General features: G+C 44.6%; 1 protein-coding gene across 1 annotated transcript in view; it reads left to right on the forward strand.

Annotated features, from left to right (window-relative positions):
- Positions 1-18,388, forward strand: part of LOC141476740 (dymeclin-like) — a 219,126-nt gene that overhangs the window by 112,292 nt on the left and 88,446 nt on the right. The window contains exons 11-12 of the mRNA XM_074165548.1: positions 3,288-3,401; positions 5,685-5,779. Coding sequence (XP_074021649.1) covers positions 3,288-3,401; positions 5,685-5,779 — 209 coding nt within the window. The remainder of the gene's footprint in view (positions 1-3,287; positions 3,402-5,684; positions 5,780-18,388) is intronic.

Raw genomic sequence — 18,388 nt, forward strand, 5'->3', positions numbered from 1 at the left:
TCTTACATTTATATCTTACAGATTGTAACCATTACTTAATGATCGTATGCGGTTCTTCAAATAACAGTATGTTTTTTTTCTGGAAGGTTCAAATGCTTGGCTTGAGATACTTTTTGTTGTCAAAATGGTTCGTTTCTGTCTTTATATAAAATCTTCTCTTGAAAGCAGATGTTTTCATGTAGTCATAAATAAGCTGTTTTAAAGAAATCAGCCGATTAATTGCAACCAAAGCCACTTTCTACACTTATTTTAGCATTTTGCAGTTGTGAAGTAACTCATGAACTTGTATCTGATCATAGGTTTATGCTTAGCAGCCTCAGGATGATCAACTTCTCCTCTAGCAGAGTGTCTTCTTGCAGTGAAGTTCATGTGTAATCCCTTCATTACACAAATAGCAGCTTTTTAACTTCTCAGGCGCCTGTTTTGTGGAAATACACGTAGAAATGGCCTGTGTTGTCCATCCTGACTAGTTGTCCTTGTTTACTGAAGCTCCTTGATGACTTGCTTTCATTTATACAATTGTCATTTTGTCTTAAAATAATATTAGTGACTTGTTATCAACAGAAATTACAGAAACACAGAATCACAGAATGATATGGGGTTGGAAGGGACCTCTGGAGATCATCTAGTCCAACCCCTCTGCCAAAGCAGGTGACCCAAGAGCGTGACCAGCAGGTGGAGGGAGGTCATCCTACCTCTCTACTCTGCCCTGCAGAGGCCACAGCTGGAGTACTGTGTTGAGTTCTGGGCTCTCTGGTTCAAGAAGGACAGGGAACTGCTGGAGAGAGTTCAATGGAGGCTACAAAGATGATCAAAGGACTGGAGCATCTCTCTGATGAGGAAAGGCTGAGAGACCTGGGGCTGTTCTGCCTGGAGAAGAGAAGACTGCGAGGGGACCTCATCAATGCTGAGCAATATCTAAAGGGTGGGTGGCAAGAGGATGGGGCCAGACTCTTCTCAGTGATGCCCGGTGACAGGACAAGGGTCAATGGGAACAGCCTGGAACATGGGAAGTTCCATCTCAACATGAGGAGGAACTTCTTTCCTTTGAGGGTGGCAGAGCCCTGGAAGAGGCTGCCCAGAGAGGTGGTGGAGTCTCCTTCTCTGGAGACATTCAAAACCTACCTGGACACGTTCCTTTGGGACCTGCTCTGGGTGGCCCTGCTTTGGCAGGGGGTTGGACTGGATGATCTCCAGAGGTCCCTTCCAATCCCACATCATTCTGTGATTCTGTAATTTCCTGAGCCTACCAAACATGCCTTCAGCAGCTATATCTTTATTTAAATTTAGAATATGCAGTCTGTAATGATATTTGGGATGCACTTCTTGCTCAGGTCTTTGTATGCGTGGTTTTCAAAGCACAGATGGGTAAGAATCCTTTCAGGAGGTTCCTCCTTTTTAGGGGGTTACTCCTTTTGAGGAGATTCATCAAAAAACCACCAAGATCTTTCAGCTTAGGCAAAAATGTGATCTTCCTTGAAATCCTTCATAAAAAGAAGCTTTCAGGTATACTAGGCAATAAAATGAGGGAGGAGAGAGCTTGATGAATCTTCATTAAGATGCTATTTCAGATGTCTGTCGTACTGTGAAAGAGCTTCGAGAGACAGAGTTAAGGTGAGAACAAGGGTGGGTGGTAATGAAAGAAAGAAATGTGCATGTGGAGTTTGCAGAGCCTGGAAGTTAAAAAAATGTTTTAAAAAAACCAAATAGTTGCATTTCAAAGATAGTACTTATAAAATATTACCCTTATCTCGAATAAGCTCCGTAGGATTCTTTTTTTTCCACTTGGCTTTTGCTTTAGACTCTATCGAGTAAGAGTTTTGATAAAATGTACGTGTAATTATGTCTTGACTATTAAGTATTACTTACCGTTGCCCAGAGAAGCTGTGGCTGCCCCATCCCTGGAAGGGTTCAAGGCCAGGTTGGACGGGGCTTTGAGCAACGTGGTCTGGTGGGAGGTGTCCCTGCCCATGGCAGGTGGTTGGAACTGGATGGTCTTTAAGGTCCCTTCCAACCCAAACCATTCTATGATCTTATGATAATATATTGAAGATGAAGTTATACAGAGTGATAGCTTGTGTGGAATAGTCCTTGTTAAGTGAATTTTTGATTTGATCTGGAATAAGCCTGAATTGATAGATAAATAGATAGATTGATTGATATAAACTTATATCTCGTCCTTTAAAATGGGGGGGGGGGGGGGGGGGGGGGAGGGTGTTGTGCTTGTGTTTGCTGTATTGCTCCAGGTTGGTCAGCTGAATATTCTAAGAGGGAAGACTGGATTGATTCTCCTTCTGCAATAAACTCAGAAACAGTGGTAAACTTCATCCACCCTGATAGTGGAGAGCACTGAAAGATAGAATTTTCTAGGTTGGAAGGGACCTCTAAGATCATCAAGTTCAACAATTAACCCAACATTGCCAAAACCACCACTAACCCGTGTCCCTCAGCACCACATCTGCCCAGCTTTGAAATACCTCCAGGGATGGTGACTCCACCACTGCCCCGGGCAGCCTGTTCCGAGGCTTGACAACCCTCTCAGTGAAGACATTTTTCCTAATATCCATCCTAAACCTCCCCTGGTGCAACTTGAGGCCGTTTCCTCTTGTCCTATCAATATGAATAGGTGTAGATAGAGAATCAGAGTTGCTTAGGATAGAAGGGACCTTTCAGATCATCTAATCCAGCTGTCAACCTAACGCTGAGAAGATGACTTTAACCTGTTAAGGGAAGAGACCTCACCTCTGGCAAGAAAAAGGTTTCAGTGTGGAGTCAACATTTAACCTGTTGATCTGCCTGGCGTCCTTCAGCGTGTGCGCTCTTGCCCGTCAGTCAGAGCTCGTACGTGCTGCCTCTTGCCCAACTGGTAATGAGGGAAAGTGGGCAGGAATCGGCACCATTATTCAGATGTCTAGGGTGGAACTGGAGTAGAAAGTGTAAAGGGTAAGATCAAAAAGAATATAGGAGTGTGGTGGCACCGGGCATAGAAATTAGGGAATTGCCAAATTTAATCATCTTTCTACACTTGGTGTGTTTGGATGTGACTTGACAATAAAGTTGGTGAGATCTTCGAGGTGATAATATTGCAGAGATAGGTCTCTTTTTTTTTTTCCTTTTTTTTTTTTTTTTTTTTATTATTCTTGCTTTAGAATACAATTGCTTTTGTCACGTTTGAGGCTGGAAGCTAATGCACCTATCTTAAGGAATGTGAGAATCCAGACAAATTTCTGTGTTCTTATTTAGACCTAGGTGCTGAAGAACTTTGTTCTTATTTTTTTATCTTTCAGATATTGAAAAATATCACTTGGTATGCTGAGCGTGTCCTAACAGAGATCTCACTTGGGAGTCTCCTGATACTAGTTGTGATAAGAACCATCCAGTACAACATGACACGGACAAGGGTAAGAGTCACGTATAGCACTTACGCACGTAGCGTGAATTTCTGAAACTAAGAGCACGAATTTGGTTTCAAAAAGGGTGTGGGATGTTCTTCGTTCTGTTGCAACCAGTTGGCACCTGAATTTACGGGAGGGAAGGAAATGGGAAGATTAGCCCTATGAATAAAACGCAATGTCAAGTGGTTTTGAACTTCATAGAATGGTTTGGGTTGGAGGGGACATTAAAGACCATCCAGCTCCAACCCCCTGCCATGGGCAGGGACACCTCCCACCAGACCAGGTTGGACCAGCCCCGTCCCACCTGGCCTTGAACCCCTCCAGGGATGGGGCAGCCACAGCTTCTCTGGGCAACCTGGGCCAGGCTCTCACCACCCTCACAGCAAAGAATTTCTTCCCCAGATCTCATCTCAATCTCCCCTCCTCCAGTGTCAAACCCTTTCCCCTCGTCCTGTGGCTCCCCTCCCTGATCAAGAGTCCCTCCCCAACTTGTAACACAATTTCTGTGTTATCACCCAGTAGGATTCTCTAAAGGATTCAGGCACCGAATTCATCTTTAGATGAGAAGAAAAAAATTCCTTAGTTTCATGAGAAGAAATGATCCCTTATAGGTTGTTTGCCTCACTTAAATTACTCAGAATTGGGAATGAATTGATATTAGGAAGAACTTTGCTGTGAGGGTGGTGAGACCCTGGCCCAGGTTGCCCAGAGAAGCTGTGGCTGCCCCATCCCTGGAGGTGGTCAAGGCCAGGTTGGATGGGGCTTTGAGCAACCTGGTCTAGTGTTTTTATAAAGTAGGACCATGGGTTATAAAACCTTTTTGAGCTGTAGCAAAGCAAAACCCCTTCAACTTCATGGCCTCGTGTCAAATTGCTTGGGTTTGTGCATTTTTCAAGCATAAGATTCTGTGCCTTATCTCAAACGTGTTACCATGGTATGATATACTTTTGCATATTTGCAACAATTAAAGGCACGGACTTTTTTACGTTAAAAGTAAATACTTTACTTTTTTTACATTAAGTTTACATTAACCCCCCCCCAAAAAATACTTAAATAGATTTTAAATCGGAAAACTTTAAGGATTTCTCTTTTATGATCAAAAGAATTGGAAGAAACGAGGCCATTCTTGGAATATATTTGTAGGATAACCCTGAAAGGATTATCAAGCCTTGGAACGGGCTGCCCGGGGAAGTAGTTGAGGCACCATCCCTGGAGGTATTTAAAAGACGGGTTGACATAGTGCTCGGTGACATGGTTTAGTGATGTTTTTTTATCAGAGTTAGGTTGATGGTTGGACTAGATGATCTTAAAGGTCCCTTCCAACCTAGACAATTCTATGATTTTATGATTTGGAATCGGTTATGTTATGTAAATTCGTATTTTAGAGTTGAACAGGGAAATATAAATCCCGATTGGATTGGATAAGCGGACGAGTTTGGTTCTGCGAAAGCCCTTGACTTTGATAGGGCCATTGTTTAAATGCTTATCTGGGTATTTAAATGCTTTCAGGGCAGCTACCAAGGGGACCAGAACTTTGAAGTATCGTATGGTTATAGTTGTGGGACATATAAAACGCTTTGAAAGAGTCAATAAGGAGTTATGAAGCAGAAAAATTTACGATGAGACTACAAAAAAGAGAGAGAGGAAGGGAGAAAGAATGGATTTCAGTATTTGTTATAGAACAGAATCATAGAATCGTCCAGGTTGGAAGAGACCCTTGGGATCATCGAGTCCAACCATCTACCCTACTCTACAAAGTTCTCCCCTATATCATATCCCCCAACACCACATCTAAACGGCTCTTAAACACATCCAGGGATGGTGACTCAACCACCTCCCTGGGCAGCCTGTTCCAATGCCCGACCACTCTTTCTGTGAAAAATTCTTTCCTAATGTTCAGTCTAAACCTACGCTGTTGGAGCTTGAAGCCATTTGTTGGAGCTTGAAGCCATTATATCTGTGATGTCATTCTAAATCAGCATTGCTAAAGATACGAAGACATCACCCCAAATGATGCTATGATTTACATATGTGTGTATACTTATACACTGAAATCCCTATGAAATGCTCTTTTATAAGCCTCAAATTTTAAGAAAACATATTTAAAGCATCACCAAGTGTATACACTTTGCATTTCTACTATATGCTTTTGACCAAGTCCTTTAAAGGAACATCTATTACTCAGTCTTTTGAACGATTCCTGCGGTAGGTGTCAGTCTGTATCAAAAGGACAGTTTGATGTGGGTTGTTGTTTCTTTTTTTTTTTTGCTTTCCTCTCCTTTCTGACAGGACAAATACCTTCATACAAATTGCCTGGCAGCCTTAGCAAACATGTCAGCGCAGTTCCGCTCCCTTCATCAGTACGCGGCTCAGAGGATCATCAGGTAAATATAAAGACTTCTCTCGAAACCCACCTTTGCTGAAACGCGGGATTAGAGGAACTTGACTTTTATTTGCCTTAATAGGTGCTGATGAACTAAATAGCTGAAATGGTAACGGGATAACTAAATAATCCCGGAATAAATCTTATTTGCTTTACACTTTTTAATAGTTCTGAGCGCACAAAAAATATTAGTTTCTCTGAGAAGCTTCTGACTTTTGATTCTCTTAACAGAACGGTTCAGTAGTTGCTTCAAAATGGAAAGTTTTCAGGGTTTTGTGTGAAGTACGGGGTTTTTTTAAGTCATGTATCACATTATTATTATAAAAAGGCACTGGGTGTTCTCACTAGTGGTTCTCAGGTTCTACGCAGACTGGATTTTCAACTTGCTTTTACTTCTTCCTGCATATTTGGCAAAAGATCCATCCGTTAAATCAGACCTAATGATCGTTTCGTGATTTTATGCCTGAAAATACGGGCAATAAAACCTACGCCCGTGCTTCTCAACTGATAAATTTCGTGTAGTAATAATTAGTTAATACCTGCTCTGATTCTAAAATAGGGCCATAACTTCAGAGAAGTGGATATTGAAGTTGGTCCTTCCTGTTTTATTTTTTTTATCTGCTGCAGCTACTTTGTAAAGGCAGGTAATGATGCCTCGGGCATCCTTCTCCTCTTGGCAGCCAGCCCCGCTCCACGCTCCGAGGGAAACTGGGAAGGTCCTTCTTAATGGGATCTGGAATAAACTGTTATTAGTGCTTGTCGAGTGCGGACAGCGTGCCAAAAATAAGTCAATGATAATTGCTTGCCTCTACATTTTGTAAAGGAGTGGGTGAACAAGAGACACAGCTCGTTCGTTAAACCACTGCTCTTCTAGGATTTAACTCTCGCCGAGCCCCTTCTCTTTTGGAAGTGGTTGGTTGCAAAAGTATGGACAAGTCGTCCTCTTTTCATACCCTTGTTAGTGATAACGAGGGGTCAGAATTGCAGCTCTTTTCCCATTCCGTATCACAGACCTTTTCTTCAATACCCGCTCTCTTCTTTTCTCAGACCTTAGGCGTGGAATCTGAGTTTTCCAAGTATTTGCACAAGTTGGCCTTGGAAATCGTAGATCCTGGCGTGGTGCGAGATGCGCTACCTTGATGCTCAAAAACTTGGCCTGGTTTTTAGCGCGATGCTTTTGTTTTCCACTTCGGAGCTTTTTCCTGAAGCCGGTTTCTGATTTTCCTGTTGCTGGTTTCTGATTTTGTTCCATTTTATTCTACTGCTGTTTCTGCAGACCAAAGGAACATGGGTTCCTCTGGTTATATTTGGGCCAGGAAGAGGTTGTCTTGTTAGTCCTCTTACAGTTGGCTGTTGCCACCACTCAATAATCTTGTAGTCATCTAGCTCCGTGAGTTGGCTTTTGTCAAAAAGCTCTGAGTTTATGGAAATCTCCTGGTCAAAATTTAAACTCTTGGTTCAAAGTAAGCTCAGCTGGTTTATTTTGATTTAATTGGGTTATGAAATGGCTAAACATGGGGTCTGCTGGCTCATCGGAAGAGCTGGCAACCGTTAGCGGAGAAGTGGCAACCTCAGTACCTTTGCACACACGTCTCGTCTCAACCTTGCGGCTCGGAAATGGTGAGGAACCTTTTGTGCTGGGAGACTTCTCCCTACACCAGGCTCTTCCAGCCTTCTCACGTGAGGTTTTCACCATCTGTAATGGCATCTTGGAGGCAGATTGACTCCCTGATGGTGAAGACCCATCTCAAGACCCGAGGAAGGACATGCAACGCCCAGAAATTCTCTTGCACTCCTTGGGTGCAACATTCATCAATCTGCTGGGTCGTTTGGGTGCCGCCTTCATCATCTCTTTAGACGGGCGTAGTTAAAATGTGACTTTAACGTTGCTGCTCGATTTTAGTTGTGAAATAATTGTGCTAATTTTCTTAACGTGCCAAATAGAGAGACCTTCGAGCAAACACATAGCACTGGTATATTCGAAACTCTCTACTTTCTTCCAAAGATGTCAAGCTCTTGGTAGCAACTATTGGTTGGTTTCTATTTGGCTTTTAGCAGATAGAACTTCACACGGGATCTGATCTTCTTATTATTACGAATAATAACCGGCTTCCAACCAACTGCATTATGGTAGGATCCTGAGAAGGATCCTGGTTATTTCAACCATCGGGTGCTGGCCGGGTTGGAGCTGTATTTTTATGGTTGGAAATAATCTAAGGATAGGTACAGAACGTGGACGTACTCATCAACTGAGGAAGGAAAACAAAAAGGGAACATGGTATATATTTATCCTATAGAATAGGATATTTTTACATAGTCCAAAGATATTCACGCTATTATTTTTAAGCTTCTGCCTTGTTGTAGCCAGACACTCCATGTTATTATGTAGTGGAAATTCTAATGAAGGAGGTGGCTTTAAATTTGAAACAGAACCAGAAGAACAAGAGGAGGGTCAGGGAAAGAAGATCTTATTCTGCGGGTGGAAAACTGTACAACAGGCAAAAATGGCCACCAAAACTGGGATTGTCCCACTGAATTTGGGGACACTTAATTTGGGGTGTTAATTTGTCCGCTCTGACTGTGTTTGCTTATAAATCAAAAGACCCTACTATAAACATGTATTAAAACCTGTTGTAAAATGTCCTGTGGGACATGGGAGGGCTGGAAGGAAGAGTTGGTCTCCCCTAAGACTTCACTGCTTGCGTGGTGGCATTTTCTTCTCAGGAGCTTTACAACCTTGGGTTCCCTGGTAGGTTTAAGGACCAGAAAGGAAGTATTTTAACCTGATTTCCTCTCAAAATACACAGATTTCTTCTAAAGTTTCAGTTCTCAAGAAAAACAATAGGAATACACGTATTTTGTAAGAAATGGATGTTTTGAGACATACATTGTCCTTCTTTTTCCTACCTTAGGAAGTCAGTTAGATGCTGTTATTAAATTTAGCCAGCACTGATGGACCCACCTTGCTCCATGATGCCGAAGCAGAATATTTATATTTAAATTCCTGTTCTGGTTCTACCATCGAAGTGCAAGCACCTCGGGAGAGAAGAAATCACAGTATCCATAATGAAAAAGCGTTTCCCGTGAAGGAAAAGCTTAAAAAGAAGATGGTACTTTATATTACATAAAGTATTTTAGGGTATAGGTTTTTAAATTAAGTAGCTGTGAAACACTTAACTTCAAATCTACTTAGCAATACACCAGTCATAATTTAAGCCTCACCAGATGCACTAATGATTCCTTCCTTAATGTGAGAAGTAATTCCATTTCCATGCAGGCTTTTTCCTAATCCTGTTCTGAGCAGAGACTGCCAATTGTTTTAAATTCGGGCGACTATTTCCTATGAAAGAATTAGCTGAGAATATTCAATACAGTTTCCTTAAGAGCTCAGTAAAATACAACTTCCTAACGTGGGGTAATTTGTATCGCGTTCCAGCGAGCATGAAAATTGACAGATTTGTATAAACCTATCAGGAGCAGCTCCTGGAAGTAAAAATAGATGTAATAGATGTTTTATAATAAGATCCAGGGCGGTATTCGCTTGATGTTGGATGTCCTCTATCGCAGACTGCCCTGACTTTGCCATCCTTCCCTTCTCTATCCCGTTGTTACCACTGGTTTGGTTTTAATTATACAGAGCTATTTCACCCTCGGCGCAGTGCTGAGGATGATACTGCTCTGCTCTTTATCTTTGAGGTGCGCTTCAGACATTTGTAGTATCTTTAAATTATTATAAAAAAATGCAAATAAAATGCGTGCGGATGTCATTTACTGTCACAAGTGACTGCCAGAGGTGGCTGTGTACTCTCTAAGCACCAAAACACAATGAATCATAGAATCATAGAATCATCCAGGTTGGAAGAGACCCTTGGGATCATCGAGTCCAACCATCTACCCTACACTACAAAGTTCTCCCCTATATCATATCCCCCAACACCACATCTAAACGGCTCTTAAACACATCCAGGGATGGTGACTCAACCCCCTCCCTGGGCAGCCTGTTCCAATGCCCGACCACTCTTTCTGTGAAAAATTCTTTCCTAATGTTCAGTCTAAACCTACCCTGCTGGAGCTTGAAGCCATTCCCTCTCGTTCTGTCATTAGTTACCTGTGAGAAGAGACCAGCACCAACCTCTCTACAGGGTCCTTTCAAGTAGTTGTAGAGAGTGATGAGGTCTCCCCTCGGCCTCCTCTTCCTCAGACTAAACAGTCCCAGCTCCTTCAACCGCTCTTCATAGGATTTGTTTTCCAGGCCCTTCACCAGCTTCGTTGCCCTCCTCTGCACTCGCTCCAGCACCTCCATATCTCTCTTGTATTGAGGTGCCCAAAACTGGACACAATACTCCAGGTGTGGCCTCACCAGTGCTGAGTACAGGGGCACAATCACCTCCCTACTTCTGCTGGTCACGCTATGTCTAATACAAGCCAGGATGCCGTTGGCTTTCTTGGCCACCTGGGCACACTGCCGGCTCATATTCAGCCGCTTGTCAATTAGAACCCCCAGGTCTCTTTCTTCCAGGCAGCTTTCCAGCCACACTTCCCCAAGCCTGTAGCAATGCACGGGGTTGTTGTGGCCCAAATGCAGAACCTGGCACTTGCCCTTGTTGAAACTCATGCCATTGATGTTGGCCCAATGATCCGATCTATCTAGGTCTCTCTGTAACGCAGAGCGTTACCTGCGGTGAGGGTAGGTTTTTCCTTTGCTTTGTTTCTGCTCTAGAAGTAAAATTACCAAAAGGTAAAGCCACGCACCGAAATGGCGTATTAGGGCAGGTATTCCATTTGTCACTTAAAACTGCAAATCAGCGTTTAATTCATTAACCTACTTAGAAACAGCTTTAATGATATTCAGCTTTTCTCCAGCCAGCCCACTCTAATATGTGTGATGCTTGGAAATGAAGTACTGGGTCCAGTGCTGCCCCTCTCCCCCAGTTCAAGAAGGACAGGGAACTACTGGAAAGAGTCCAGTGGAGGCTACAAAGATGATGAAGGGACTGGAGCATCTCTCTGCTGAGGAAAGGCTGAGAGACCTGGGGCTGTTCAGCCTGGAGAAGAGAAGACTGAGAGGGGACCTCATCAATATCTAAAGGGTGGGTGTCAGGAGGATGGGGCCAGACTCTTCTCAGTGGTGCCCGGTGACAGGACAAGGGGCAGTGGGCACAAACTGGAACATAAGAAGTTCCATCTCAACATGAGGAGGAACTTCTTTCCTTTGAGGGTGTCAGAGCCCTGGAAGAGGCTGCCCAGAAAGGTGGTGGACTCTCCTTCTCTGGAGACATTCAAACCCCACCAGGACACGTTCCTGTGCAACCTGCTCTAGGTGGACCTGCTTTGTCAGGGGGGTTGGACTGGATGATCTCCAGAGGTCCTTTCCAACTCCTGCCAGTCTGTGATTCTGTGAAGAGGAGAGTGTTTCCCTGAACAGCTCTGCTCTGCCATCTCATCACTGTGTCATCCCAAGAAAATTAGTAACAAGAAGGCGACTGATTACTTAAGGCTAAAGCTTTTCCTGTAGCTTCCTGTATTGGAATGTTTGCTATTTTCTAAGCAGGCAGATACCACTAGAGGCTGCCATACACCTCGCTAATTAGACACGCACATTTGACATTAAATGACTTTATGGGGCTAGAAACGCTATCCAATTTCCCTTTTTTTCCTACATCATCATCACAGCTCTTCACGTGCAGGGCTGTGTGAGCCCCTAAATTCACTTCTCCCCCTTAGATGACTTAAAGATGGCACGTAATTATGTCAGTGTCATATTTTATTGATTTCTGTGGCTGCCGTAGAGAGTTCAGTGGGATTCAGGGAATGATATGAGGAAAGAGGTTTCCGTCATCCTCCTAATGTTCACAGGAGTCAAGTGGAATTAGGGAAAAAGTTGTGTTTAAAAGGGATACAGGTCAGAGACTTGTGCGTGCTGTGCGGTGCGGTGTGTTCTACTTGACTGTCATAGAATCATAAAATCATAGAATGGTTAGAGTTGGAAGGGACCTTAAAGATCATCTGGTTCCAACCCCCCTGCCATGGGCAGGGACACCTCCCACTAGAGCAGGTTGCTCAAAGCCCCATCCAGCCTGGCCTTAAATGTGCAATGAGTCTCATGGAAGACATACTCCCATTACAAGAGGTAAAATGTATTCCTTTGGCTTTCATCGTAGTCTACTGTACGTGTTAGGAGAGCAAAGCATGAGACCTACAGTCGGTTGTAGTGGTTCTCCTGCTGCCTGGAAGAAGCAGAGATGGATAGGAACCCAACTTCTTCTCCACTCTGGTGAGAGCCCACCTGGAATACGGTGTCAAGCTCTGGAGTCCTCAACACAAGAAGGACATGGACCTGTTGGAACAAGTTCAGAGGAGGTCACAAAGATGCTGTGAGGGCTGGAGCCCCTCTGCTGTGAGGACAGGCTGAGAGAGTTGGGGGGGTTCAGCCTGGAGAAGAGAAGGCTCCAGGGAGACCTTAGAGTCCCTTCCAGTCCCTCAAGGGGCTCCAGGAAAGCTGAGGAGGGACTCTTGATCAGGGAGGGGAGCCATAGGATGAGGGGGAGGGTTTTAACCTGAAAGAGGGGAGATTGAGATGAGATCTGGGGAAGAACTTCTTTGCTGTGAGGGTGGTGAGAGCCTGGCCCAGGTTGCCCAGAGAAGCTGTGGCTGCCCCATCCCTGGAGGGGTTCAAAGCCAGGTTGGAGGGGGCTTGGAGCAACGTGGTCTGGTGGGAGGTGTCCCTGCCCATGGCAAGGGGGTTGGAACTGGATGATCTTTAAGGTCCCTTCCAACCCAAACCATTCTGGTCAGCCAGCCTTGAGGCTGATGGTGGTGAGTGCTGAAGGATATTGTGAAGGAGTGTGATGCTGGGCACTGGAGAAGTTCAATACTGGGTCTTAACTTTTATTGAAAATAGATTTATAATTAGTGTGTTTAAATATTGATGTGTCAGTAATGAAGGATCCCTGTGGTTCCCCAAGTCTGCCTTCCTTTATCTGAGAAGAGACTGAAACCCTCCTTTCTCTTTGTACTCAACAGTGTCTTCACCATTTTCTAGAGTCAATTATGTTTCATAAGCTACTAAGAAGAACTGCCATCCATTTTTTTATGTGCTGCAGTATTTGGGAAGTTTCACCTCCCAGCCATAAAACCATTTGTTTTAAAGTTTTCTAGTTAGTATTTTCTACTACTGTTCCCTCTTAGGGGATGGGATTTTCTTTAGTGAAAATATTCATGGCAGTTCTTTAAGAATAAGAGTACATGATCTGATCAACACCTAAAAATACTTCAAGGGTGGGTGTCAGGAGGATGGGGCCAGTCTTTTTGCAGTGGTGCCCAGGGACAGGACAAGAGGAAATGGGCACAAACTTGAATGTAGGAAGTTCCTTCTCAACATGAGGAGGAACTTCTTTCCTTTGAGGGTGGCAGAGCTCTGGAAGAGGCTGCCCAGAGAGGTGGTGGAGTGTCCTTCTCTGGAGACATTCCAACCCCACCTGGACACGTTCCTTTGGGACCTGCTCTGGGTGGCCCTGCTTTGGCAGGGGGTTGGACTGGATGATCTCCAGAGGTCACTTCCAACCTCATATGATTTTGTGATTCTGTAATTCTTTGTTTTGCTAAGTGGAGTTTTCAGAGCTTGAAATTATGTGTTAAAAGCAATGGTATCATCAACCAACCTGAAGAAGAGTGGATGAGGGAGAGGCTGTGCATGTTGTTTACGTGGATTTTAGTAAGGATTTTGATACAGTTTCCCACAGTGTTCTCCTGGAGAACCTGGCTGCCCATGGCTTGGATGGGAGTACTCTTTGCTGGGTAAAAAACTGGCTGGAGGCCGAGCCCAGACAGTGGTGGTGAATGGAGTTAAATCCAGTTGGCGGCCGGTCACGAGTGGTGTCCCCCAGGGCTCAGTATTGGGGCTGGTTCTCTTTAACATCTTTATCAATGATCTGGATGAGGGAATCGAGTGCACCCTCAGTCAGTTTGCAGAGGACATCAGGTTGGGTGGGAGTGTCACCTGCTTGAGGGTAGAAAGGCTTTGCAGAGGGATGTGGAGAGTCTGGCTGGATGGGCTGAGGCCAACGGGATGAGGTTCAACAAGACCCAGTGCCGGGTCCTGCACTTGGGTCACACCAACCCCATGCAGTGATACAGGCCTGGGGCAGAGTGGTTGGAGCTGCCCGTAAGAAAAAGGAGCTGGGGGTAGTAGTAGATGAGTAGATGATCTCCAGAGGTCCCTTCCAATCCCATATCATCCTGTGATTCTGTGATTATCCAAGAATGGGTTTTAATCAAGTGGTTGATTTTTTTCTTGCAAAGTTTTCCTTTTTCGGTCATCTTTATAGAATTTCACGTCTTTGTAATATCCCCCGTGTTATTTGATGGAGTGGATAATATTTTCCTGACTTTCTCCCTAGCTTTTTATAGGCTGTGAGGAGTCAGGTGAATTGTTATTGTTGTCAATTTTCATACTGTATTGCACTTAAAAGAAGAAAATTTATTACTTCCCTCTGCTTTCCCCTAGATTATTTCAGTTGTTGCTTTTATACGTTAGGGATAAGGGGGAAACTAATCAAATTTTTCACATTTTGCTGTGTTTGGCAGAACGATGATGACTCTAATACGTGTGTTAATTACTTCTGCTACCATGGTTTTTTTTCCCTGGCCTATAATTATTTCTTGAAAATATTTTTTTATTTCTTTTATATGTTTGGGATGAGGTTTAATAAGGCCAAGTGCCGGGTTCTGCATTTCGGCCACAACAACTCCAAGCAACGCTACAGGCTTGGGGAAGAGTGGCTGGAAAGCTGCCCGGCAGAAAAGGACCTGAGAGTGTTAGTGGACAGCCAGCTTAACATGAGCCAGCAGTGTGCCCAGGTGGCCAAGAAGGCCAACAGCATCCTGGCTTGTATCAGGAGTAGCGTGGCCAGCAGGAGCAGGGCAGTGATGGTGCCTCTGTACTGGGCACTGGTGAGGCCTCACCTCGAGTGCTGTGTTCAGTTCTGGGCCCCTCACTCCAGGAAGGACATTGAAGTGCTGGAGCGTGTCCAGAGGAGAGCCACCAAGCTGGTGAGGGGTCTGGAGAACAAGTCATATGAGGAGAGGCTGAGGGAACTGGGCATGTTTAGTTTGGAGAAGAGGAGGCTGAGGGGAGACCTCATTGCCCTCTACAACTACCTGAAAGGAAACTGTAGAGAGGCGGGGGTTGGCCTCTTCTCCCAAGGGAATAACGACAGGACCAGAGGAAATGGTATGAAGCTGCGGCAGGGGAGGTTTAGATTAGATATTAGGAAGAATTACTTTACTGAAAGAGTGGTCAAGCACTGGAACAGCCTGCCCAGGGAGGTGGTGGAGTCACCATCCCTGGAGGTATTTAAGAAACGTGTAGACGTGGCTCTTCAGGGCATGCTCTAGTTGCCCGGGATTGTTGGTTTGTGTTGGGGTGTTGTGTGTGAGGTTCTGGGTGTGGGGTTTAGTTGGTGGGTACTTTTTTTTTTTTTTTTTTTTTTTTTTGGGGGGGGGGGATTTGTTGTTTGTTTGGTTTTGTGTGTTGTGTTTTTGTTTGTGGTTTTTTTTTGTTTGTTTTTTTTTTTTTTTAATGTGGTTGGACTCGATGATCTCAAAGGTCCCTTCCAACCACTAAGATTCTGTGATTCTGTGATTCTGTATTAGTGAAATGTTTTCGAACCTCAACTTTCCTCAACAAGGATCTCTGTGTATAGAGCAGAAGACATTTTGAGTTTGCCAGGCGTTTGTTTGCTTATTACAAATAATCAAATATATGTATTCAGCAAAGAAGAAGAAGGTTTATGCAGCAGCGAGACGTGAGATCTGACCTGCTTATTAGGGGCCACGTTCACCTGAAAAATCACAACTTTTTCCTGCGTGAACGTGGTGAAATTAAAATTTACCAATTGCTTTGTAAAATTGTTGACCCGTGACAATAACGAGATGTAATCGCTGGCTGGAAACTCGTTAGGCTGCTCGGGTAGGAAGATAAACAAATTTCTCTCCCAACTGGCTTTACGTTCTGAATATTCTGCTTTTCCTACCTATTTTTTTCCTTGCTTCGATATCCAAGGTCCTTTCGGGAAAGCTCTTTGACATACAGCTTCCTCTTTCAGCGGAGAAGAGCGGTGGGACAGTTGGTACAGAAAACCCAGTGAAATGGGGAGTTCCCCAAATCGAAGGCACTTCTTAAGGTGAAAAAACTTGAAATAAAACAACCCCAAAAGCCAGGTTGCTGCGTGAGTGCTTCAAAGCTGTTTGCTTTCTAATTTAATTCTCATTTCAAAACTTAAGTATGGGAACAGAAGAGTTCCTTCTCCTGCTGGAATTGTGATTTTTAAATGGTGAAATTTTAGCTTCGTTGCCTAATTAGGCGAGTAGAGTGTGCGATAGTTGTGTTAAACCCATCTTTTTGGCTTCTTTCTTGCAGCAGGGGAATGAGTGGTGTTAAATAAGAGCCATTTTTTGGACAGAAAATATCCTAAAATTGTTCCAAATTTAGGAGTTGGAACCCTTTGACCCTCTGAAACCTTCGGTTGGAAAAGTCTCATATTGGAAATGGCAACGTTCAGATAAAAAAGCAGGATAATGCAAGTAAGATGTCAGTGATAGAGCTATAGAATAAGAGCCAACATATACCTTTATTACCGCAGAATATGAAAACGAATTCCTTCTTCCTTTATTACTTCTCCCTCGGTGCTGTCGTAACAAGGGATTCCTGTTGCTTAGGGCGGGTCGGCTCCGAGGATGCTTTGAAACACGCGGGTTTGCATCGCACCGCGCGCACCGGCCGGGCTTCAACGCCGCCGTAAGAACGATCAATAGGCACGTCTTTTATATTCTGGGTTCAAATCTTAATTGGACCGTTAAATTAAATCTCCGTTTACCGATCTCTTAATCGTAACAGAGGAGTGTTCGTAATGGCAAACCCCAGAGAAAAGCGGCGGCTGCTGCTGCTTTCACACCGGTGTTCGTCGAGAGATTTCCTGAGTCAATTTATATAATAATAAAAGATTAAGCTCTGAAAGAGGTTCTTAAAATTAATATCCTGTGGCCAGAGTTGTTAAATACTGAACCCTCTGAGCATCGGCTTGTCTTTTCTTTTTTTATAACCAAAGAAAGGAAAAAAGAAAAGAACTGAGGGTAATGACCAGTTTCACTGACCCGGTGATGTCTGCAGGTGTTGGGAGGAGCAAAGTCACAAATCCCTCTTTCTGATGGTGACATATAAATATCTTATATAATATCTTATATATATAAATATAAGAAAGGAAACATCACACCCATTTTTAAAAAGGGTAGAAAGGAGGACCCTGGGAACTACCGACCTGTCAGCCTCACCTCTGTGCCTGGGAAGATGATGGAGCAGATCCTTCTGGACGCCATGCTTGGGCACATGGAGGACAGGGGGATGATTCAGGACAGCCAACATGGCTTTACTAGGGGCAAGTCCTGCCTGACTAACCTAGTGGCCTTCTATGATGAAGTGACTAGGTCAGTAGACAAGGGGCGACCTATGGATGTAATCTATCTGGACTTCTGTAAGGCCTTTGACACGGTTCCTCACAACATCCTGCTTGCCAAATTGGAGGGATACGGATTTGATGGGTGGACGGTTCGGTGGATAAGGAATTGGCTGAATGGTCGCACCCAGAGGGTGGTACTCAGTGGCTTTAAGTCCAGATGGAGAGCAGTGACAAGCGGTGTCCCTCAAGGGTCCGTGCTGGGACCAGTACTGTTTAACATTTTTATCAAAGACATAGACAGAGGGATTGAGAGCACCATCAGCAAGTTTGCAGATGACACCAAGCTGTGTGGTGGTGTCGATACACCAGAGGGACGGGATGTCATTCAGAGGGACCTGGACAGGCTGGAGAGGTGGGCCCAGTTGAACCTCATGAGGTTTAACAAAAGCAAGTGCAGGATTCTGTATCTGGGAAGAAACAATCCTCAGTATAAATACAGACTGGGGGATGAGGTGTTAGAAAGCAGCCCTGAGGAAAGGGACTTGGGGGTGCTGATGGACGAGAAGATGGACATGAGCAGGCAATGGGCTCTCGCAGCCCAGAAGGCCAATCACATCCTGGGCTGCATCAAAAGAAGTGTTGCCAGCAGATCCAGAGAGGTGATTCTGCCACTTTGCTCTGGTGAGACCTCACCTGGAGCACTGTGTGCAGGTCTGGAGCCCTCAATATAGAAAGGACATGGACCTGATGGAGCGGGTCCAGAGGAGGGCCACCAAAATGATCGGGGGCTGGAGCACCTCTGCTATGAGGACAGGCTGAGGGAGCTGGGGCTGTTCAGCTTGGAGAAGAGGAGGCTCCGGGGAGACCTCAGAGCAGCCTTCCAGTACCTGAGGGGGGCCTACAGGAAGGCTGGGGAGGGTCTGTTTACAAAGGCCTGCAGTGACAGGACGAGGGGCAATGGTTTGAAGTTGGAGAAGGGGAGATTTAGACTGGATATTAGGAACAAGTTCTTTACCATGAGGGTGGTGGAACACTGGAACAGGTTGCCCAGGGAGGTGGTTGAGGCCCCTTCCCTTGAGATATTCAAGGTGAAGCTCGACGAGGCCCTGGGCAACCTGGTCTAGTTGGGGGTGTCCCTGCTGACTGCGGGGGGG

The sequence above is a fragment of the Numenius arquata genome, chromosome W (genome assembly GCF_964106895.1).
Source record: "Numenius arquata chromosome W, bNumArq3.hap1.1, whole genome shotgun sequence".
In the NCBI taxonomy this organism is placed as follows: domain Eukaryota; kingdom Metazoa; phylum Chordata; class Aves; order Charadriiformes; family Scolopacidae; genus Numenius; species Numenius arquata.